Source organism: Chanos chanos, chromosome 14 (assembly GCF_902362185.1).
Source record: "Chanos chanos chromosome 14, fChaCha1.1, whole genome shotgun sequence".
Lineage (NCBI taxonomy): Eukaryota > Metazoa > Chordata > Actinopteri > Gonorynchiformes > Chanidae > Chanos > Chanos chanos.
In genome coordinates, this window is record NC_044508.1 from 21,211,798 (window position 1) to 21,236,844 (window position 25,047).

The following is a 25,047-nucleotide window of genomic DNA, read 5'->3' on the forward strand; positions in this document are numbered from 1 at the left end:
TGGGAATAAAGTCGTAAATTTACGAGAAAAAAAGTCATTATATTTCGAGAATAAAATTGTAATTTTAGGCTACATGTTATTTCAGAGGGGAAATATCAGAAGAGCAGTCTTTCACCTGCGCTAAGATGAGGACCGTCTTGTAAAGTTATACTTTATCACAGGTTTCACACATAACAACGAAATACAGTACTTCTCTAGGCACATCAGCACCATATTATCAGCACCACATTATCATCAGGCTGATGCCGAAGACAAACAGCAGTTGCCAGAAGGAGGCTCTAGGCTGCCATTGACTGTCCTCTCACCCAGTTGTTGGTTGTGGGTAAAATATTTTCCTAAAAATTATGGGGTTTCCCCACCCCTGTAAAATTATGACTTTATTTTCATAATATTATGACTTTTTGTCATTAAATTACAACTTCATTCTAATTAAATTACAACGTTATTCTCATAGTATTCAATGATTTTCAATGATGCAGCCTCGTATGTATGGCGACCGCAAAACCCAAGCTTGACGACCCTCCCGTATCCTTCAAGTCTCCTGTTTGGGAAGATTTCGGTTTTCCAGTGAACTACAGTAGCACTGGGCAAAAACAAGTGGATAAGATGAGGGCAGCATGCCGGCATTGTTAAACTGAAATGGGGTGTGTTACTGACGGTACGTCGAACATGATCTCATTTGAGACAGCATCATCCAAATGTGAATATTACCGGTACAATGAAAAAACAGAGTGGACAGCAAACTGGGTTGGGGTTAGAAATTGTGGCCCGTTTGCCATTGTTTACAAGTTTGTACAAGTTTATAAGTTTACAAGTAAATCCATATTAAATGAAACGAAATTTCATGGGTTTTTTCACTGTTTGAGTTCATTAAAGTTTAATACATGATTGGTTCATGTTCAGTAAAGTTTGATATGTGATTGGTTCATGTTCAGTAAAGTTTGATATGTGATTGGTTCATGCTGGAGTGACTAAAACAGCCCAGTTCTGATTGTTTGACTACATTGCTATTTCCCTGTATTGTGTTAAGGCATTACCATGCCATGATCCCCTCCCCAGTCAGGAGGAGCAAGTGCTAGCACTCACGTCCTCGCGGAACGGGCCACCACTCTCCAATTTACAACATCTCCATGGGAATGGCCCACGTTACTTCCCTGGCACACCTGCAGCTCAGAGGTCAAAGTTACTACATATACCACTAATGAGCCTAATTTGTCCAGGCAGAAAAATAAAACACACAGTCTACCAATGATGTAATATACAGACAGCCTCAAAAAATCTCACTGATTATGTGACTAGGGCTGTTGCGATATAGAAATTTCCTTACCGCAGTATTTGAAGAATGTCACTTTGCGGTTTGCAGTAATACCACAACCAAACCCCCTGTTTAATTATTCATTCATTTGACTTACTTGTCCTACATTCCATTGCAACGAATTTCTCTTCGCTCTCATTCAGGTTGTATAGGTGCAAAATTGGCTATGATTGAGCAAAATCGGAGCGAATCCAGTGAAGCAAGCGAAATTGAGATGGCGAATCTCCAACTTTATGCAAATGAGAACTAATCAGTGTGATGTGTTTGGTACATGACGTTCTCTGCGTCACGTCTCGCCTCGATTACTGCAATGTTCTTTACTCTGGCCTGCCTGCCTCTAGTACCAATAGTCTTCAGCTGGTCCAGAATGCTGCTGCTAGAATTCTGACCAGAACGAAGAAGTTTGATCACATTAGCCCTGATCTGGCTTCCCTTCATTGGCTCCCAATTCATGCAAGGGCAGATTTTAAGGTCCTCTTATTAACATATAAAATTTTACATGGGCTTGCGCCTTCCTACCTGTCTGACTTAATTACACCCTATAACCCACCTCACACCCTGCACTCTCAAGATTCTGGATTATTAGTCATTCCAAGAGTTAAAAAGAAGTCCGCTGGCAACCGAGCCTTTTCCTACCGCTCTCCCTTCTGCTGGAATGGTTTACCTAAAGACGTTAGAGAGGCAAACTCTCTCAATACCTTTAAAACAAAACTAAAGACTTATCTATTTTCTCGAACTTATGCATGATATAATTTTGATTTGACTTTGTTATAGACATGTAAAGCCCTTTGAGACTATAAATAGTGATATTGGGCTCTAAATAATTATTGGGCTCTAAATTATCATTATTATTATTATTATTATTATTATTATTATTATTATTATTATTATGGCGGAGGTTAAAGGCTACATGTGGCATGAGAACATGCATATGATTAAAAGATGTAGGGGCAACCATTTGTGTCTACATCAACAGGGGTTGTTATTGACATGTTACATGAACATAGTCGGGGCCAGAGCGGTAGAAAAAATTCTCTCAGTGGCTCTGGTCGGGGCAAATAGACGACTGTAGATGTTCATTTAAGCGCTCGAACTTTTGAGCTAGGTGACTTGCTTGCTATTTTTGCAACCACGCTCTCAGAGCGAAAAGTGATAGGGCGAAATTCTCGAGGTGTTTCACCGTGTGGAAGCCTGATATGCTGAAACTGTTGAGCCGAAAAGAGTTAATAATAAAGAAAATTAAAAAGACTGTTTCTGCATGGCGTGTCTGTCTTGTCTGTTAATGTTGCCGTGATGTGCAGTCATGAGGATTCATTGCGATCACTAGTGACACGGCCACTTATACTTACATGTTACATGTCATATTCATATTTATTTGAATGCAATATTTACATATAATTAATAAACATGGGTATATATAGGGGTGATCATACACTGAATGTTTTCCTCCATAACATTAGTTGTTGACAGTTGCAATTGCTCACTAGTTTTCAACACCAGACACGCAAACCACTTCTCCTAAATGTCAGTGCTCTCGATTGATTTGATTAGTCAGTCGACCAGAAGGTTACAATGACGTGATACGCTTGCTAAACGTTATGTGTATGCTCAGTGCAGAGGTCTGGGAGGTGTTCCAGAAAGCGGGTTCAGTGAAAACTCTGTTCACTCAGAACAAGTAAAGAGCAAGAGCAAGTAAAGCAGTTGAACTCTCTCTCAGGAGAAAGAGAGAGAGAGACTGGACTCCCTGGAGGTTGTGTGGCAGGAGTGACTCACACAGATGAAAAGAAAAAACATTCACATATCTGTGTGTGTGTGTGTGTGGAGCAAGTAAACCTCCTAATAGAAGAGCCCTATGGCTTTTTTTTTTTTTTTTTTGATAGGAGAATGAAGCCATAGGGCTCTTCTATTAGGAGGTTTACTACTTTCTCTCATGTAGAGAGATTAACAAGAGAAAAACAAAAGAAAAAAACAAACAAATGAGAAAAAAAACAAACAAAAAACAAAAATAAAAATGTGTACCGTGGACACGATCCTTTTCAAAACTGAGAGAAAAAAGTGAGTTTTTGAAAATATCCGGATACGTGTAGACAAGGCCACAGACCAAGCTAAAAGGATGGCAGCACTCAAACGAGGGTGCTTTCCTGTCTCAAACACACTTAAACACACACACACATGCACACACATACCTGTACTTCTATCTTTGTGAGGACACTCATTGACATAATGCATTCCCTAACCCCTTACCCTAACCTCAACCATCACAACTAAATGTCTAACCCCAACCCTTACCTTAACCCTCACCTAAACCTAATTCTAACCTAAACCAGAGCTGTGGTCAAGACCACCTTTGTCGAGTCAAAGACAAAGCCAAGACCAAGACTAGTCAAGATCGAGTCAAGACAGAGTCCAAAGAGGTTTGAGTCCAAGTCAAGATCGAGTCCAAATGAGAGAGACAGAGTCAGGCGCGTTGTAAACAAATGGGCCCAAAAGATGCACAGGCCCCTCGAGTTGGGACTGACTTATTTAATTTGATATTTACAAATAATATGTTTGTTAAAACGGTTGATAATATAACTAAAATATCATCACAAACATCCCTGAAGTAAAGAGAATGTGTTCTAATTTTCTATTTGTATAATGCTTTATGGGTCTGACTGACATCTGCATTAGCCAATTAACAAGTTTGCTTTTGACTACATAATTAAAGCGATGTAAACCTTCAACGGGAGATAGCAGCTGGTTTTCCACCCAACACATTTGCATATTTTAAGCGCATTCATGAAAACTCGGCTAAGGAAATGTCTACGCGCGTTTCCATCAGCTGTGTTATGCAGATTAAAAATGTACACTCTCCTCATCGCGAGGAGCTGTGAACAGCTGTGGGTTTAAAAGTTGTCTAGGGCAACTATAACGGAAATACGTTATAAAATCGCAACAAACGCCTTGATGATGTGACTAAACCTGTTTCCATCAATCAGTATTTTACCCTATGCTAATCACCTCTTTCCAGCAAATACATTCCTTATGTGACTTAAAAGATCTGATGCGAAACTTTAGTGTTAGTGTTGCATTAAGCAGTTGGATGGAAACCCAGCTAGTGTTGTGACAGCATTATATAATGCGTTTCTTGTGACAGGGCATGCGTTTTACACTATTTTACACTACTACACTAGTGTGCTTGATTAATCAAAATGCGGCAGTATTTTGTGGTTTACTACATATTCCGTTTCAATGCAAACAAAGAACGGAAGAACGGACTGGCTTGGTTACTGAGAACGCTACAGCTGAGATGGGGTGTCTGACCGGTCATTCAGTTCAGCGGTAGCTTATAAAGAATGTGTAGGTTCGTGACAGACCAAACTTGTACCCGTTCACTTTTATCCAGGCCCATCCCAAAATAAATTTCTGGCTACGCCACTGGACAGTCAAGACCGAGACAGAAAAAAACAAAAAAGAATCTTCTTCGAGACCACTTACTTACCTGTTTATAATTTTCATGTTATACTAGACACACAGTACATCTTCAATGAAAATGATTAGCTTAGATGCATCACGTGGAGTTTCGGCAGGCAAACGATTGGTTACCAGGCGGCCAATGTCAATGCCCGTTCTAAATGGATTCTGAATTAATTAAATCGATGCCCGTTTTCTGAACAAGCTCGCTTAACCAATGGTTACAAGACAAGTCCGAGGGAAAATACCAACGAGTCCAAGACGATCGAAAAAACGTTTCGAGTCCAAGACCAGACTCGAGTCTTAACCCTCAAACAGCCCTGACCTGAACCCTAAAGCCAAGTCTTAACCCTCAAACAGCCCTGACCTGAACCCTAAAGCCAAGTCTTAACCCTCAAACAGCCCTGACCTGAACCCTAAAGCCAAGTCTTAACTCTCAAACAGCCCTGACCTGAACCCTAAAGCCAAGTCTTAACCCTCAAACAGCCCTGACCTGAACCCTAAAGCCAAGTCTTAACCCTCAAACAGCCCTGACCTGAACCCTAAAGCCAAGTCTTAACCCTCAAACAGCCCTGACCTGAACCCTAAAGCCAAGTCTTAACCCTCAAACAGCCCTGACCTGAACCCTAAAGCCAAGTCTTAACCCTCAAACAGCCCTGACCTGAACCCTAAAGCCAAGTCTTAACCCTAAAACAGCCCTTTGAATAAGTGAGGACCAGCCCAAATGTACTCACTTTCCCAAAATGTCCTCACACCCAAGGTCTAGAACTCAAACTGGTCCCCACAAGGATAGCTTTGCAAGTACACACACACACAGATGTGTGAATGTTTTTTCTTTTCATCTGTGTGAGTCACTCCTGTCACACAACCTCCAGGGAGTCCAGTCTCTCTCTCTCTTTCTCCTGAGAGAGCTCAACTGCTTTACACTGAAAAAAAAACCCCCAAAACATTCACTTCCCTCCCCCATACCACTTTTCTTTCTCTCCCACTTCACCAAACATACATTTCTTCTCTCATATTGTTAATAAGGATTTTTATTTACTTGATTTATTTAATAGAGATTGGAGACTGTGATGGTCATAAATTCTTATGTATCACCATCATCTTATTCATAATACTGTTATTACCAGCATTCCGAGTATTGGTCATTCCGAGTATTGGTCATTCTGAGTGTTGGTCATTCTGAGTGTTGGTCATTCTGAGTGTTGGTCATTTAGTGTTGGTCATTTAGTGTTGGAGCAAGGGTGTTAATAATTAACCGTTCAACCGTTAACCGACAATAAGAATTTTGACCAATTAATACTATCAGTTAAACTGTAAAAAAAGAAAAAAAAATACACATACATACATATATATATATATATATAGAGAGAGAGAGAGAGAGAGAGAGAGAGAGAGAGTAATTTAAAAAGTTTGCTGCATGGTAAAAGAAAAATAGTCTATTTTTTCAATATATCAATCAACTCATGGGGGCGTGCAACCAACCACACATGAGCACAGCCATATCTGTGCATTCCCGGGACGTCGGTACCATCCGAGCGGGTGTTATCCGCCACTGTTCTCACAGGCCCTGTTTACACCTCGCATTAGAGCTGATTTTGGTGATCCGATCACAAATGGACAGCTCTAAAGTACGACCGTTTACACCTGGCTTTAGAATCCATCTCCACGTGTCTTGAGTGACCGTTTGTGATCGGATCTCACTTCCCCGCTCTACATGCAAATAAACTCATACATCAGATCTCACTTCCCCGCTCTATATGCAAATAAACTCATACATCAGATCTCACTTCCCCGCTCTACATGCAAATAAACTCATACATCAGATCTCACTTCCCCGCTCTACATGCAAATAAACTCATACATCAGATCTCACTTCCCCGCTCTACATGCAAATAAACTCATACATCAGATCTCACTTCCCCGCTCTATATGCAAATAAACACATACATCATTTAAGTTTGCAAAGACCAAATGCGTTGTTGTTTTTGATAGGTGTTGTATAAAATATGACTAACGGCATGAAATCTGGAACATTTTCAAAAGAAAATGCATCAAATTGTGTCAACAGTTACTAATGTGAACTATCACGTTCGGAGCCACCAAACTGTGAATCGGCTGTTAAAGACACTATATTCTTTAAAAAAGTAAGGTATGAAAGAATGAATTTTGTGGTGTATCTAATTCATTTACAATGTTTGACTAACCGAACCCACTAATAGAGATAAGCGATGCCTTGCCCATATACCTCAGCTCAATTAACTGATTGTAGACGACATGACGATACGAGATGCATATTAAATGTCTATATGAACAGAATTATTGCTCTAAATTTGTAGTGTGGTTTACTAGCAATTTGGTATCATGTGTTGTTCAGGAGGGTATTCCAGAAAGCGGGTTTAGTGAAAACTCTTAGTTAACTCACAGCAAGTAGTAAACCTCCTAATAGAAGAGCCATATGTCTTTGTTTTGCTAGGAGGATGAAGCCATAGGGCTCTTCTATTAGGAGGTTTACTCAGGGTGACCATATTTTGGGTTTCACTCCCTTACTTACAGGGAGTGTATGTGTATGTTGCTTTTGGTTCTTGTCATTGCGCATGTAAGGCTGATGCTTCTGCATCTGTACTTATCTGCCGCTATACATAGCCGGCTAGTCTTTAATAAGACCAGTAACTGCTAACATAATAACAGTGGCAAGATGACCTTACTTGTATCCATTAAAGTTTTGGTGGCATTATGGCTTTCTTAAGGTGTCTTGGCTGTTGCTGCGGTGTTAATGGTAATGAATGAGATGCAGTTTAACCAATGTTTATGGCGTGATAGTGTACATGGCCATCCATTGGTGGCGTGCGAGAGGGCGGGACCTTCAGAAAAAGGTCATAGCAACGCAAAGACACACACAATGAATGGCGACTGTGGAAAGCAAAAGACAAATCCCGGACATTTTTGACAATTTAGAAATCCCAGCCGGACAAATTTTTTAGGTCCGAAAAAGAGGACACGTCTGGGAAGAAGAGGACGTGTGGTGACCCTAGGTTTACTAGTTACTCAGACTCTTAAATTTTCACTTAACCTTTCTGGCATACCCCCCAGGGGTCAAATATTCATTTCAGAAGTGTTTTGTTAAACTCGTAGACTTGAAACATTATTTATTTACCTCAATGTCAGTTAAGGAGGCAGTTGTTCAATGTGGTCGAGATCGCATTCATGCTTATACTGCTAAAACAGTGGTTCTCAACCCCTGCTCTGCAACATTTTCCATCTTTCACTGCTCTACCTACCTGACTGATTAGTGTGATTAACATGCTCTTGATTAAATCAGGAGTGCTCAGCCAATCAAAAGTGCCACTGATGAGTTCCGTCAGGTAGGTAGAGCAAGGAAAGATGGAAAATGTGCAGAGCAGGGCTCCCCCAGGAGCAGGATTGAGACCCCCTGTGCTATAAGAATGTGGTCATATACAGTCCAGACCACCTCCAAATGTGCTCTGAGTGATCGGATCTTGATGCAACTTCAATGCGCATTGGGTGCATTTGCACCTGTACTTTAGAGCTGTCCACTTGTGATCGGATCACCAAAATCAGATCTAATGTAAGGTGTAAACAGGTCTCACAGTGAACAGACTGTGCACCAGACTAACCCCACAGCAGGTCGATCTATTGCTATTTCTGACAAAAATCTAGTAGACAAGCTGTCCGCTATGCTGAGGACTGAGGTAGGCCTGCCCTGTTTATTTTATTTTGAGGTGTGAAAAATGTGACTACAAGTTTCCATTTTGTTAACCTGTCGGATGTTTTTGATCATTAATTAGCCGAGAGTGGAGGAGGAGGAGATTTTCGTCACAGCGCTCTTGACGCTGGAGGATTTAATGTGTTTTCATTTTGTTAAATTGTTTAAACATCAGAATGTCTGGCTACTATTTTCCATAAGTTATAATATATTTTCCTACACAGGAGATCTAGGATATAATGCCGGGTCTTCACATGTAAAAACAAACCCGTTTTTATGAAGGAAAAAAAAATTGTTGTATTGGTTTTTTTTTTTTAATGGGTCACAGACACTAGCCCACTGCAAATAGTACATTTTAATCTTGTTTATTAACAGTTAATGGTTGGTTAACGAGCATTGGCTATCGATCAGAAAAGAATTAAAAAGGACCATCCCTAATAGTGTTGGTCATTCAGTGTTGATCATTTAGAGTGTTGGTCATTCAGTGTGTTGGTCATTCAGTGTTGATCATTTAGAGTGTTGGTCATTCAGAGTTGGTCATTCAGTGTCGGTCATTCGGACTGGTGGTCACTTGAGGTTTTGAAGAGGTATTGAAGATAAATAAGCACATTTTAATTTAAAAAAATCTTCCCATGAATTAAGAACTGACTAGGGATCACCCAATGGTCTATTATCTCTCCCTAAATTCTGAGTATACCCACACACTGACAGATGTGTTTCCCATAAGTCTGCAGGAGTATTGACTTGCTGCTATTCCCATCATCACTCTGTCTGAATTCTCCAGAGCACTGAGAAATCAGTAATGTCATAATGTCCATTTAAATCCACTTCAATTGGTGGAGAGGCCTTGCAGTCAGCGTTTCTCTAATGTACTGATGCACTGCTCTGTGAGTACTCTGAGTGGTCTGGAGTGAACACTGTGATGATGTGGGCCTACACTGTGTCTTATTTGTCAGGAAACTCATTTTAGACTGAAATGGACCAAGGACTGGTTGCCTTGTCAATGTCTTGGAAGGACACACCCCACTGGCTTTCTGAGTTTCCAGGTAAGCACAGAATAAATACACTGTGAAATGCATATACTCTTTCACAAACCGGTGTTTTTGAAGTATCATGAGAAATTTACATCTCTGTGATTTCTGGCCTTAAAGGGAAATTGTACATTAATAATAGCATTTCACATGCTTTGTAAATGTGTAATTCTGGCAGAATGGCATTAATGTATCACAGAGACTCTTAAGGTAACAATACACTATTGAAATTACTTAATATAATTTCCCTTTGCTCTTTGGATCTTCCAGCTGTTGTTATCTGAACTTTCTCTTGACAGCTGAGCAGGTTTTCTTTAAAGGAAGAACATTCTAGATCAAATGGAGAGTCAGCTTTTCTCCCTGGAGACATAAAACCACTTCTCTCTTCCTCTAATTATCCATCATGTTTGATCGAGGGGAGAGATTAAGAGAGAGAGAGAGAGTAAAGAGAGAGACAGACAGAAAGAGAAAGAAACAGAGAGAAAGGAAGTGAGTGTGAGAGACAGAGAGAGAGAGAGAGTGAGAGAGAGAGAGAGAGAGAGAGAGAGAGAGAGAGAAACAGAATAAACAGACACGTAGAGAGAGTGAGAAACAGAATGAGTGAGAGAGAGAGAGTGAGAGAGAGAGAGAGACTCACAGTCTGTGGCAGTTGGAGGGTGGGGTAATGCACTGGACATCGACAGTTGGTTTATGGAAATTAAGTTCAACACTACCAAGCAGATCCATTTGAGATACAGAGAGAAAGAGAGAGAGAGAGAGAGAGAGAGAGCAAAAGGCAATGCTACAGAGAGAAAGATTCTGAAGGCTCATGGCAGAATATGATGTGTATGTACATGAGGGAGATGTTTAGAAAGCCTGACCCTGGTCCCAGCTGGTCTCACCTGGTCCAAATTGACAGCATCCAACACAGCCACATGTCTGACACAGTCCAGAAATGTATATAACAGACAAACGCATTTCACTAACATGTATCAGCTGGTCTTTGAGGAAATACGTATTTTCCCCCAGGGAGCAGGGTTTTCCCACAACAGACATGGCTTCTCCCACATTCTTTAGTGCGTGTGTGTTCCGTGTGTGTGCTCAGACCCAAAATAACAACCAGGTCATCAGTGTGAGAGTCTTGGGCTTGATTAGCAAATACCTCAGCAGCTCTGCACATCCATATTTCCCCAAAAAATTATATAAAAACTTTTAAACACAAACTGCACACACACACATACACAAACTACACATGCATGCACACACACAAACACACACACACACACACACACATCTTTAAAAGCTTGTCTCCTGATTGACAGTTTGAGGGAACATGAGGGTCTCTTGGGTCTCTGCAGAAGGTCAGGTCAAAGTTGAAGGATGGAAAGGTAGGGGTCATTTACATCAGTCTGGGGGACAGCAGAGAGAATGCTGAGGTGTGGTGCCCACCTGGGCCTGTAGAATTTACTACTAGACATCAGAAAAGGAGGGGGGGTGGCATCCAATGCTGGAAACATCTAAAACTGAGGAGCCTCATCTCAGTTAATATTACACAAAAAATGCTAGTGCATCACAGCGTCACAGATATCTTTACACGAGACAGACACAACAGCAACAATGGCACCAAAAACAGGAAGTTCTTCTGTGGGTGTGGGTGTGGGTGTAGGTGTGTGTGCGTGTGCATGTGTGTGCGTGTGCATGTGTGTGGGTGTGTGTTTGGGTGCGTGTGTGTGTGTGTGGGTGTGTGCACAAAGCCAAACTCATTTTCATATGAAAATGTTTTTCCATATAAGAAAAGTTTCTCACGTCTGAATTACTGAGCATCCAGCCAATGACAGTTTCCCCCTCTTTCTCTGGACTTAATTGCTTTTCTTCATCGCTTTAACATCCATAAAGCATATTATCTGTGTGAGATTCAAACTGCAAAGCCCTGGTCCATTTGTCTTATTCAGTGTGTTTCTGTGTGCGAGTTCACAAAAGTCTCATTTTTCAATTTTCTGAACAATCCATTATGGAGTGCCAGTCTAGACCACTTTAAAGACTGGGTCGCCACGGGTTACCCAGCTTCTCCACCTCCACACTTATCTGTAAAGCTACGCATGTCAATCATTCGCAATGACTCACCTAATAAGAAAGAGAGAGAGAGAGAGAGAGAGAGAGAGAGAGAGAGAGAGCAAAAAGTGATATTACAGAGAGAAGAGAACAGGAGAAGGGAGAGAGAACGTGAGAATTAGAATAATGAGTTGAACAGTTTGAGGAGAGTGGTGAAACTTGAATTTTAAACAGACCTGAATAATGGATCTGACATGTTCTGCCATCTGTAGTCTCACTCACACAGGCCAGGAATCTCTGTGGCACACACATGCTCAATGGCCATTAGTACTGCCTGAAGTGGCCAAGATGACATGTTTAATGCTCTTAATCTGCTGATTCAGGATCAGTGTAGTCTGAGCCCATTCAAACTTCAATCATAGCAAACATAATTCATAGACTGGGCCAGGATCAGGGAGAAAGAGTGGTGGTATGGACTGGTCTTGTTTTTTGCAGGATTATCAGCTGTTCCAGTGTATATCTGTGCAGTCTTAGGGTGTTTCCACACTTGGTCCCTTTCAGACCTCAAAATGAACTCAGAGCGATTGGTCAGCATTTTTGTGCATATGTGAATACACTGAACAAACTCAGACCCCTTCTAAAATGAAACGAACTGAGACCACCCCCTTAGTTCGGTTCGCTTCGAGTCTGTGTCGCGGTTTGCTTCACCCGTGCACTGTGAACACAAAGCACTCCAGGTTTGCTTCACCTTTTTCCATTGTATTTTAGCCCTCTAGATTTGCCGTAGACAGATCACATGCTATTGCACTGGGATGCTCGAAAAAACAAATAGACAAAACCATGGCCGCTGGTAATGACAGCAAGATTGGTGGATGCAGAGTAGTTTGGTCCGGCGAAGTACCTACATTAACCAATTTAACCAAATACCACAGGAATGTGGATAAAACAAGTATAGCAACAGCCATCTTGTTCCAAGTGAAAGCTACCCATAATCCAAAGCACTAAAGGTCTGAGAGTTCCAGAGGAACTGTAGTGTGAACAGAGAGAGGACTGAGGCCCCATCAGAGCTGAGGTGAACCAGAAAGAGAACTGAGTCCTCTTTCATATGAACTCACAGTGTGAACACAAAAAGGACTGAGTCCCTTTTCTTTTGGTCCACTTTAAGAAGACTGAATTTGGTTCGTTCAAAAAGGACTATATGTGAAAACACCCTGAGTCTCTGACCCCTGAGCTGTGACACTGACATGCCCCACCAGACCTTATGTCAGCATGTGAGGGTGTGCGTGGATTACCGCATGCAGGTCTGGGATCAGTTTTGTACAGTACTGGGATACACTAAGCAGGGGGTTTCATTGCAGATAGAGATATGAGGTAGAATTTCTTTATCTCTTTTCACGTCAGCCCCTCCCTGGGCAGCGTCAGCACAAGGGAATCTGAGGGTGTTTTCACGTACAGTCCTTTTGAAAGGGCCTCAGTCCTCTTTCGGTTCACATTACAGTTCTTGCTATCGTTACCCTGTTTTCGCGTGATAATGACATAATTCATTTGTTATCACAGAGATCTCGAACTAATTGTGTCGTGATCTCGAGAAAACAAAGTTTCGTTATTTCATGATAATGACATAAATAAGTCGAGAGCTCGAGAAAACAAAGAAAAATGACACATTATCACGAGAAAACGGAATCTAAATTAAATGTAAATTCATGGCATCTTAGGGTTTCCATAGTTACCGTGGTTCCGTCTATTTGTTTTTTTCGAGCATCCCAGTGCAATAGCATGTGATCTGTCTACGGCAAGTCTAGAGGGCTAAAATACAGTGGCAAAAGGTGAAGGGCACCTGGAGCGCTTTGTGTTCACAATACACAGGTTAACCGAAACACAACGCGTACTTGAAGCAAACCGAACTGAGACCACCTCCCGAGGTTCATTTCAGAGGGTTCTGAGGTCGTTTCAGAGGGGTCACATATACACAAAAAATGCTGATTAACCGCTCTGAGTTTGTTTTGAGGGCTGAAAAGGACCAAGTGTGAAAACACCCTGAATGTATTACATTTGAATAAGATGTTTGTGCCATTTAATACATTTCAGTACATAAATGTCAGTTTAGATTGAATAACTGTGAATATTGTAGAATTTGTTGTACTGAATTAGTTGGTTAAGAATGCCATCATTGAAAACACAGAAAAAAATCAGGTTTGTCTTTACAAACAGCCCAAGTTCAAACCGCTTGAATTGATATTCATGATGGGAGAGAGGCATCTGGGTAAAAGAACATGGATGTGATGATGTGACCAGACCTGTTTTCCACCAAAAACAGAGACTCGAATGGTAGTAGCCTGTGTGTGTCCAATCCCCACCCCCTGCCTTTATCAATCCCCACCCCCTGCCTTTATCAATCCCCACCCCCTGCCTTTATCAAACCCCACCCCCTGCCTTTATCAAACCCCACCCCCTGCCTTTATCAATCCCCACCCCCTGCCTTTATCAATCCCCACCCGCTGCCTTTATCAAACCCCACCCCCTGCCTTTATCAAACCCCACCCCCTGCCTTTATCAAGCCCCACCCCCTGCCTTTATCAAGCCAGGACCTCCTATCACATCTTCCTCTGATTCACTGCAGTCTTAGTACACCACAAAACACTGCCACAAAGACTTCTTTTTTCGTTTGAAATTCAAATGAAAATTCACTGACTTAATCAGGCTGTTTAGTTTGATTGTGATGTATGTTGTACGTCAATTTAAAATTTAATGTCTTGTTTGATCTTGTTGTCTGTTGTTCTCACTTCTTGTTCTCTATTATAGAGTAATTTGGTGCTCTCTGTTGAGTGATTCACTTAATCTGGATGCTTTATTTGATCTTGTTCTTTACTGTATAATTGTTCTTTATTGAATAATTTAAAATTTAATCTGGATAAACCATTTGATCTTGTTGGCTGTTGTGGAGTGATTAAAAATTTAATCTGGATATTTTGTTTGATTTTATTCTCTGCTTAATCTGGGCATTTTGTTTGATTCTGTTCTCTGTTGTAGAGTAATATTCTTAATCTGGATTTTTTGTTTGATCTCATTGTGTGCAACAGAGTAATATGAAGTTTAATCTGGATGTTGTGTTTAATCCTGTTCTCTGTTTTAGGGTAATTTGCTTGTTCACATACACAGGAACTTCCTAATTTGGGCTTTGGGAATGGAGACAAGTTCTGTTTGTCATGTTCACAACAGGGCTCATAACAGAGCTCCTGTTAATGTTACATGATTAAAATCATGAAACAGCTTCACCACAAATCGACCAGCTTCTCTTCACAACAAATCTACCAGCTTCTCTCCACCACAAATCTACCAGCTTCTCTTCACCACAAATCTACCAGCTTCTCTTCACCACAAATCGACCAGCTTCTCTTCACCACAAATCTACCAGCCAAGTGGCAGTGCATAGACCTGTCTCTCAGACCTCTGTGCATAGACCTGTCTCTCAGACCTTTGTGCATAGACCTGTCTCTCAGACCTCTGTGCATAGACCTGTCTCTCAGACCTTTGTGCATAGACCTGTCTCTCAGACCTCTGTGCATAGACATGTCTCTCAGACCTCTGTGCATAGACCTGTCTCTCAGACCTCTGTGCATAGACCTGTCTCTCAGACCTCTGTGCATAGACCTGTCTCTCAGACCTTTGTGCATAGACCTGTCTCTCAGACCTCTGTGCATAGACCTGTCTCTCAGACCTTTGTGCATAGACATGTCTCTCAGACCTCTGTGCATAGACCTGTCTCTCAGACCTTTGTGCATAGAGCTGTCTCTCAGACCTTTGTGCATAGACTTGTCTCTCAGACCTCTGTGCATAGACCTGTCTCTCAGACCTTTGTGAATACTCCTTCATTTACCTGTAAATAGAGTTCTGGTCACCAAAGCTGGTACCATGGAACATCTCCAGACAATTCAACGCCGGATCCTGTCCTGTGACAGGGTCTGATCCCACACTGACCTGAGACACCACAGGGGCTGGAACAACACCGAACCCCATGACAACACCGAGCGTGACCCTGCTGTTCCCGTCTGCTTCATCATCAGCCATGGGACCCCATTCCCCTGCTCTGATCTCCTCCCTTCAGAGGAGTTGGAGCCAACCTTCTCCTGACCAGTCAAGCACAGAGCTCATCCATCATCAGCCAGGGCACAAATATATATATATATATATGTGTGTGTGTGTGTGTGTGTGTGTGTGTGTGTGTGTGTGTGTGTCTATATATATATACAAACACACAAATACATATTGATATGATTCTGAATAATTAAATATAAACCCTGAATACGTAAATATAACTATGTTCAGGTACATTAAAAGACCGTGATGCTGGTCTTAAAGCAATTTATTTTCATGGAGGTAACTTTCTCCCTTCTTTTAGTAAATGAAATCAGATTTGATATTGTCATTAAGTGGATGATAGTATTATAATGCATTTTTTCTTCCTCATCTCAGATTTGAGTATGGCAACTGTTTCACATCCTACGGGTCCTCTTTTGAGACCAGAGAGGAATTAAATGAAGCATGGTGGGGTATACAAATGATTTATATATGTGTGTGTATGTTATTTATATATGTGTGTATGTTATTTATCTATGTGTGTATGTGTGTGTGTGTGTGTGTGTGTATATACACACATACATACACACACATATAATTATATTATTATTTTGAAGGTCATTCTGGCTGTGACAGCCAGGGAATTTGTCAACAGTCTGACTTCATCGACACTCTGACAGCTGTGTGTGACAGGCACAAAAGAAGTACATTTATCTTAGCTTATCTCTGAGTGCAACGTACAATTGATATTAAATTAGACCCTATAGGTCCTACCCCACACTGAAGACAATCAAGCCTTTTTATCACACTGCGTTCCACAGGTATAGTTACAAATTTCATTGTGCAATTCACATGTGGAAATTTCTCAGCAATTACGTTAAGCTGCTGCAAGATGAAAAGGGCCTTTCAGATAGCAGTGATCCTCAAGAGTCTACACTGCAAAGGGAGCAGAGAGACAAAGACAAAGACTACATAGTGTTTCAAAAGACTGCTCACAGAGAACAAGGTTGCTTATGAAAACTGAGATATCAAAGTTCCATAATTAGGGGAATCCAGTGGTTTAACTGGGCTTGAGCATTTTAATTAATATAGTGCACAGGATTTAAGCTGTTCTTCTACTTTATTGTTACTTTTTTTCTGGAATCTGTAGTCTTTCCCAGATCTAAAATTTTCATTAAATGTTTTTAAACGTTAAGACTTGGAGATGGCCTGGCCCATCTTGGCGTTTTACAGGCTCTGAAGTAACACTTTAGTGAACCATGTTCCTACAGTGTCCAAAGAAGCCGTCTGCAGACGGCGGCGTGACCTCTTCACACGTCGCCTTTCAGAAAAGGGAAGCAACAAGTTTTACCAGTGCAAGATGTTGGGATTCTGGCAATTATAATGAACTGCCCCTTTAGTCATTTCTATTTTCACTTTTGTGTCTTCTCTCCCAGTCAGGCTGGGGTTTGGAAAATAGTTCAGAGCTGTAATGAAAGCCGGGATCATGCTGATGTGGCCCTTAAGACTTCTCTAAATTCTCTTTAAAGTACAGATTTATTAGCCTGTGCCTTAAATTGTTAAGAAAGTCATATAATTCCAGAAAATAATTCAGTATATCTAGCATTTAGACCAACTCTTTCCAAGTCAAAGAAAATGGCACTCGGGTTGGTCATGTGGTTCAGAATTCCCCATGACCCCATGTACTGCATGAAAATCTCCCTGGGCTAAAATATAACAGAAAATGTATTGATTTGTTTATTTATTACAATGTTGTATCCATTTTCACCTTAATTTGCAAAGCATGAGTATCACTCCTTCCTCCCCCCTCACACCACAGCCACATACGTTTAGGTGAGCCATACACCCATATTCAGAATTACTTTTATATATTCAAAATTATATCTTTATTTTCGGGATTTACATTTCCATATTCTGAATTTTATCTAAATATTTAGATTTAAATGCATATTCTTGAAATTACTTTTATAATTTATATATTTAGGATTCATGTTTACATACTCATATTTTATAGAATTACCACCTGTCTGCCCCTCATTAGTGTGTGTGTATATGTATGTATGTATGTATATGTGTGTGTGTGTGTTTGTGTGTGTCTACTTTAGTTAGCTGTGTCTGTTTCTCTTCTCACAGTTGAGCTGTAGGGAGCTTTGGAGTTCTTAATTATTGCTGTTTTTTATTAATTTGTCCATTGATGTAATCTGTCCATTTAAATGGATTTGTGCAGTGAATAATAATATTAATATTAATAATTATGGCATATCAGTTAATGTGAAACTAATTAAGCCACAACAGTAATAATTAAAGTTATACCCCTTTACACACGCGCACACACACACACACACACACACACACATGCGCGCGCACACACACACACACACAAACACACACACACATAAACACACACACACACAAAGATCAAGTGCAACTGGCACCAGGAAAACACCCTGTTAATTTCTGATGTCAAGTAGAGTCTGCCCAGGTAAAGAACATCTAATTATTAACTTAACTCCCCCAGCATGCAATTTATCCACCCAGCTCTTTCACACACATCCCTGTTAGTCATGATTATAGACTCATCAGAACTGTTCACAGCACTGTCCCTTCCCTCTGCACTCACCTGACTCACCTGATTATAGACTCATCAGAACTGTTCACAGCACTGTCCCTTCCCTCTGAACTCACCTGACTCACCTGATTATAGACTCATTAGAACTGTTCACAGCACTGTCCCTTCCCTCTGAACTCACCTGACTCACCTGATTATAGACTCATTAGAACTGTTCACAGCACTGTCCCTTCCCTCTGAACTCACCTGACTCACCTGATTATAGACTCATTAGAACTGTTCACAGCACTGTCCCTTCCCTCTGAACTCACCTGACTCACCTGATTATAGACTCATCAGAACTGTTCACAGCACTGTCCCTTCCCTCTGCACTCACCTGACAGAAGACAGGTTTGTAGCGCTCGGAGAAGATGTGCAGAAGCTCCTCCGAGCTGCAGAAGTCCACAGGCAGGCGGTCCACACTCAGGCACTTAGAGTGGAGCTGCTCAGAGCTGGTGAGTTGGTTCACATCCATCCACTGCACCATGAGCGTGCGGTCAGCCATCGGTTTGCCCAAGAGTTCGGTCCGCGCCCGCGAGGCCGAGTCCTTCTTCATGTACTCTACAAATCCATAACCTTTGGAGTGACCGGTTAGTTCACTGTACACGAGAAAACAGCGCTCAATGTTGCCATAGGAACGCACCAGCTCCTGGAACTGAGCAGCAGTGAGGGTGTGAGGCAGGTTTGTGACACAGAGGAGTGAATCTGTTGGCTGCAGCTGGACAGTGACATCACGGCCACGCACAGATGACTGGTGCAGGGAGTGAATAGCATCCTGGGCCTGGTCCCCATTCAGGAGTGTCACAAACGCTATGGGAAAGATACACAATCATACACACACACACACACACACACACGCACGCACGCACGCACACACACGCGCACGGACACGCACACACACGCACGCACACACACGCAGAGAGAAAGAGGTTGAAGCATACACACTGAGCAGATCGTTAATGTAACATGTATGTAACATTAATGTAACATAGTGAAACAAAATGCAGTTGTCATGATGCATCTTCCACAGCAAGCAAACAGTCAAATGAAACATGACTAATAAACATGACTACTAAACATGACTACTCTAATAAACATGACTAATAAACATGACTACTCTAATAAACATGACTAATAAACATGACTAATAAACATGACTACTCTAATAAACATGACTAATAAACATGACTAATAAACATGACTACTCTAATAAACATGACTAATAAACATGACTAATAAACATGACTTCTCTAATAAACATGACTAATAAACATGACTACTCTAATAAACATGACTAATAAACATGACTACTCTAATAAACATGACCACTCTATTAAACATGACTACTCTACTAAACATGACTAATAAACATGGCTAATAAACATGACTACTCTAATAAACATGACTAATAAACATGACTACTCTAATAAACATGACTACTCTAATAAGACTTTTTTGAAATAAACGGACTTTCCTCAGGATGATGGCCATGACAAGCTGGCCATGAACCCAGGACACAGAGATGAGGAGCATGACAGAGGATAACAGTCCTCAGTCGTACCAAAAACAAGGCCTGGTCCCGCCAGCGGTTTTCACCTCACAATCACTCTTAAACCCTCTGTTATGCCATTTCTCTATGTTAGTTCATTCTGCCTGGAACCAAATACAATTCATTTCAAACTCAAGCACTTCCATATCAATTCTGCAGCCATCAACGCCCCTCTGGTGCTCTCTCTTTATTTTGCAGTATGGAAACAGATTCTCTCACAGCACTATGGAGCAGTCACCAAGACTTTGCAAATCCCATGCCTCTGGCTGGAGATAAAATGTCACAAATAATGACAACTGACAATTAAATTCTGTCTCTATGTTTGTAATGCCACTGCTAGTACAGTGGACAAAAAATAAGTTATTACAATAATTGTGACAAAATATCACAGACACACACAACCTGAGATCCATTTGGTGACAGAATGTAGCTGCACAGATACCCAGCGGGTCAAACTGTAGTAGATTTCTCATGTTTTATGTGTTAGTGTCTTGGTGTTCACCGTTTCTGAGGCGCTCACAGCATGTCTCTGTCCAAATTAACAGCTCTTATCTCTGTCATCTAAGGCCCAAATGCTCCCAAATGGAAGACGTTAAACAAAATTTTATAGAAGGACATGGTTTCAGGTGAAAATATATTTGGAAAACATACTCAATCCATATTTTAAAAAAATTGCCTTTATTTGATGATGACCACATTTGATGATGATCGAGTAGTATACTTCACCTACTTTTAAACAGGGTCTCCACTCTGATTTAGGGTACTTTCACATTTGCAGACTGTGGCAGGGTGAAACCGAACAGGGGTTCGGGTCGCCCAAAAATGCACCAAAAATAAACAAAAAAAAATGGCTCCGCCGCAAATAGCACGTAGGTGCAAGGTGTTTTATTTACAGTGCAACAAAGAAAAAACCCAGTTCCAACCAAAGTGAAGAAAAAGTGAAGAAAAATGTCCAAAATGTCAATTATTTACAGGAAACAAAAAAAAAGTATATATATTTACAAAAAACACAAAAACAAACAAACAAACAAAAATATATATAGGTAAACAAATAAATAAACCAATAAACAAACAAATCGCTACTTTCAATTTCACTTTCCACTCACTTCAATTCTCCACAGCTACACTCTGTCACTCTCCTGACTCCCTCAACATACAATGATTGGAATCCCTCTTTTCATTCATAAGCCCCTCCCCCAGAACATACCACCTTTGTTCTGTTTAAAAATAAAAATAATATTGCCCATCCTAATAATTTTAGTGTACAAACAGAATTACCACAACTTTTATATACATTTTATACACATAATTTATACATTCACAATTTCACCTATCCCCATAATTTCCATAAATCATCACACTCGAACGAAAAACCCCTTTTCACTGGAGTGGCCCCTTCCCCCGTGGGCATCACGCAAGCGCCACTCCAGCTAAACCACATAAATGAACTCGGGTTTCTGCAGCTCTGTTTGGTCCTCCCCTGCACCGGTAGTTGTACCCCGCTGTAGTACAGACAAACAGACACACGGACAGAGGAAACAAGGAACGGAGGAAGACAAGACAACGAACAAAATCCTATAACAAAACAAAAGACATTTAAACCAAACGCTAAGTACAATAAAGACGGGACCAAACATTTCAATGAGTAATTGTGCGTGTTTGTAACATGATAAAGACGGTAACGGTAAAACAAACAACAGTAAAGACGCTAACAAACATTTAGGTGTAATTTAGGGTGTTTGTGGGGTGTTTTAACCTGTAAGATTGTGAACGTGAATTGGAAATGTTTGTGTGTATGAAACCGGGTAACCTGCTGCGCGCTTCGAGTGTGCACCCTCGAAGCTAACGCATTATGTTATCGGAATATGTGTATTATAGATATGTATGAATGGCGTACACGTAACAGGACATAAACACGAACAAACAAAGTACAACTGAGGGAAGTGGCTAGTTTGTGGGGAAAAGACGCCGCCCGCGGCCTGAGACAGAGCCCTCTGTCACACAGACTTTTCAGTTTGGTCCGAACCAAAATAGCCTCTGAGCATGGTCTGGACAAACCGACCAAAATTTGGTCCAACCAAAAGAGGTGGTCTCGGTCCAGACCAAACAACCATGGTTCAGTTTGTTTGCAGAGTGAGAACACTTTTCGAATGGTTTGGAGTTCCGGGCCAATCACAGGAGATTGAGGCTATCGTCACCCATTACACAGCAGAAAAAGAAAAAGAACCAGAGGAGAAGTTAAAATGAGGCGCGGTTGCACACGGGGAGAGGGGGAAACGAAGTATTTAATCGTAATTTGGTCTGACAAAGAAATCAAAAGTCAACTTGAAAAACGCATAAAAATGCCAAAACTTATTATATCTGCGACCATATAATTTTTGCATGACAAGGATGTTCATTTGGCAAATTCAAACTAGTCTGGAGTACTGCGCTTGAAGTTGGCGCTGCTGGTAGTAATGCCATAATAATAATGATAATAATGCGACTCTGATTTACACAGGGTCTCCACTCTGATTTAAACAGGGTCTTCACTCTGATTTATACAGGGTCTCCAATCTGATTTACACATGGTCTCCACTCTGAATTAAACAGGGACTCCACTCTGATTTAAACAGGGACTTCACTTTGATTTGCACAGGGTCTCCACTCTGATTTAAACAGGGTCTCCACTGATTTAAACAGGATCTCCACTGCTCTGATTTGCACAGGGTCTCCACTCTGAATTAAACAGGGTCTTCACTCTGATTTACACAGGGTCTCCACTCTGATTTACACAGGGTCTCCACTCTGATTTAAACAGGGTCTCCACTCTGATTTAACCAGGATCTCCACCGCTCTGATTTAAACAGGGACTCCACTCTGATATACACAGGGTCTCCACTCTGATTTAAACAGGGTCTCCACTCTGATTTACACAGGGACTCCACTCTGATTTGAACAGGGACTTCACTCTGATTTAAACAGGGTCTCCACTCTGATTTACACAGGGACTCCACTCTGATTTGAACAGGGACTTCACTCTGGTTTAAACAGGGTCTCCACTCTGATTTACACAGGGTCTCCACTCTGAATTAAACAGGGTCTCCACTCTGATTTACACAGGGTCTCCACTCTGATTTACACATGGTCTCCACTCTGAATTAAACAGGGTCTCCACTCTGATTTAAACAGGGTCTCCACTCTGATTTACACAGGGTCTCCACTCTGATTTAAACAGGGTCTCCACTCTGATTTACACAGGGACTCCACTCTGATTTAAACAGGGTCTCCACTCTGATTTACACAGGGTCTCCACTCTGATTTACACAGGGTCTCCACTCTGAATTAAACAGGGTCTCCACTCTGATTTACACAGGGTCTCCACTCTGATTTACACATGGTCTCCACTCTGAATTAAACAGGGTCTCCACTCTGATTTAAACAGGGTCTTCACTCTGATTTACACAGGGACTCCACTCTGATTTACACAGGGTCTCCACTCTGATTTACACATGGTCTCCACTCTGATTTACACAGGGACTCCACTCTGATTTACACAGGGTCTCCACTCTGATTTAAACAGGGTCTCCACTCTGATTTACACAGGGTCTCCACTCTGATTTAAACAGGGTCTCCACTCTGAATTAAACAGGGTCTCCACTCTGATTTAAACAGGGTCTCCACTCTGATTTACACAGGGTCTCCACTCTGATTTACACAGGGTCTCCACTCTGATTTACACATGGTCTCCACTCTGATTTACACAGGGTCTCCACTCTGAATTAAACAGGGTCTCCACTCTGATTTAAACAGGGTCTCCACTCTGAATTACACAGGGTCTCCACTGCTCTGATTTACACAGGGTCTCCACTCTGATTTAAACAGGGTCTCCACTCTGATTTAAACAGGGTCTCCACTCTGATTTAAACAGGGACTTCACTCTGATATACACAGGGTCTCCACTCTGATTTACACATGGTCTCCACTCTGATTTACACAGGGTCTCCACTCTGATTTAAACAGGGTCTCCACTCTGATTTACACAGGGTCTCCACTCTGATTTAAACAGGGTCTCCACTCTGATTTACACAGGGACTCCACTCTGATTTACACAGGGTCTCCACTCTGATTTACACATGGTCTCCACTCTGATTTAAACAGGGTCTCCACTCTGATTTACACAGGGTCTCCACTCTGAATTAAACAGGGTCTCCACTCTGATTTAAACAGGGTCTCCACTCTGATTTACACAGGGACTCCACTCTGATTTACACAGGGTCTCCACTCTGATTTACACATGGTCTCCACTCTGAATTAAACAGGGTCTCCACTCTGATTTACACAGGGTCTCCACTCTGATTTACACAGGGACTCCACTCTGATTTAAACAGGGTCTCCACTGCTCTGATTTAAACAGGGTCTCCACTCTGATTTACACAGGGACTCCACTCTGATTTAAACAGGGTCTCCACTCTGATTTACACAGGGTCTCCACTCTGATTTACACAGGGTCTCCACTCTGAATTAAACAGGGTCTCCACTCTGATTTACACAGGGTCTCCACTCTGATTTACACATGGTCTCCACTCTGAATTAAACAGGGTCTCCACTCTGATTTAAACAGGGTCTTCACTCTGATTTACACAGGGACTCCACTCTGATTTACACAGGGTCTCCACTCTGATTTACACATGGTCTCCACTCTGATTTACACAGGGACTCCACTCTGATTTACACAGGGTCTCCACTCTGATTTAAACAGGGTCTCCACTCTGATTTACACAGGGTCTCCACTCTGATTTAAACAGGGTCTCCACTCTGAATTAAACAGGGTCTCCACTCTGATTTAAACAGGGTCTCCACTCTGATTTACACAGGGTCTCCACTCTGATTTACACAGGGTCTCCACTCTGATTTACACATGGTCTCCACTCTGATTTACACAGGGTCTCCACTCTGAATTAAACAGGGTCTCCACTCTGATTTAAACAGGGTCTCCACTCTGAATTACACAGGGTCTCCACTGCTCTGATTTACACAGGGTCTCCACTCTGATTTAAACAGGGTCTCCACTCTGATTTACACAGGGTCTCCACTCTGATTTACACAGGGTCTCCACTCTGATTTACACATGGTCTCCACTCTGATTTACACAGGGTCTCCACTCTGAATTAAACAGGGTCTCCACTCTGATTTAAACAGGGTCTCCACTCTGAATTACACAGGGTCTCCACTGCTCTGATTTACACAGGGTCTCCACTCTGATTTAAACAGGGT

The 25,047-nt window shown here is 41.5% G+C and overlaps 1 protein-coding gene across 1 annotated transcript in view; it reads right to left on the reverse strand.

Annotated features, from left to right (window-relative positions):
- The window catches only part of raver2 (ribonucleoprotein, PTB-binding 2), a 98,344-nt gene that overhangs the window by 37,039 nt on the left and 36,258 nt on the right, over positions 1-25,047 (reverse strand). The window contains exon 3 of the mRNA XM_030791911.1: positions 18,580-19,052. Coding sequence (XP_030647771.1) covers positions 18,580-19,052 — 473 coding nt within the window. The remainder of the gene's footprint in view (positions 1-18,579; positions 19,053-25,047) is intronic.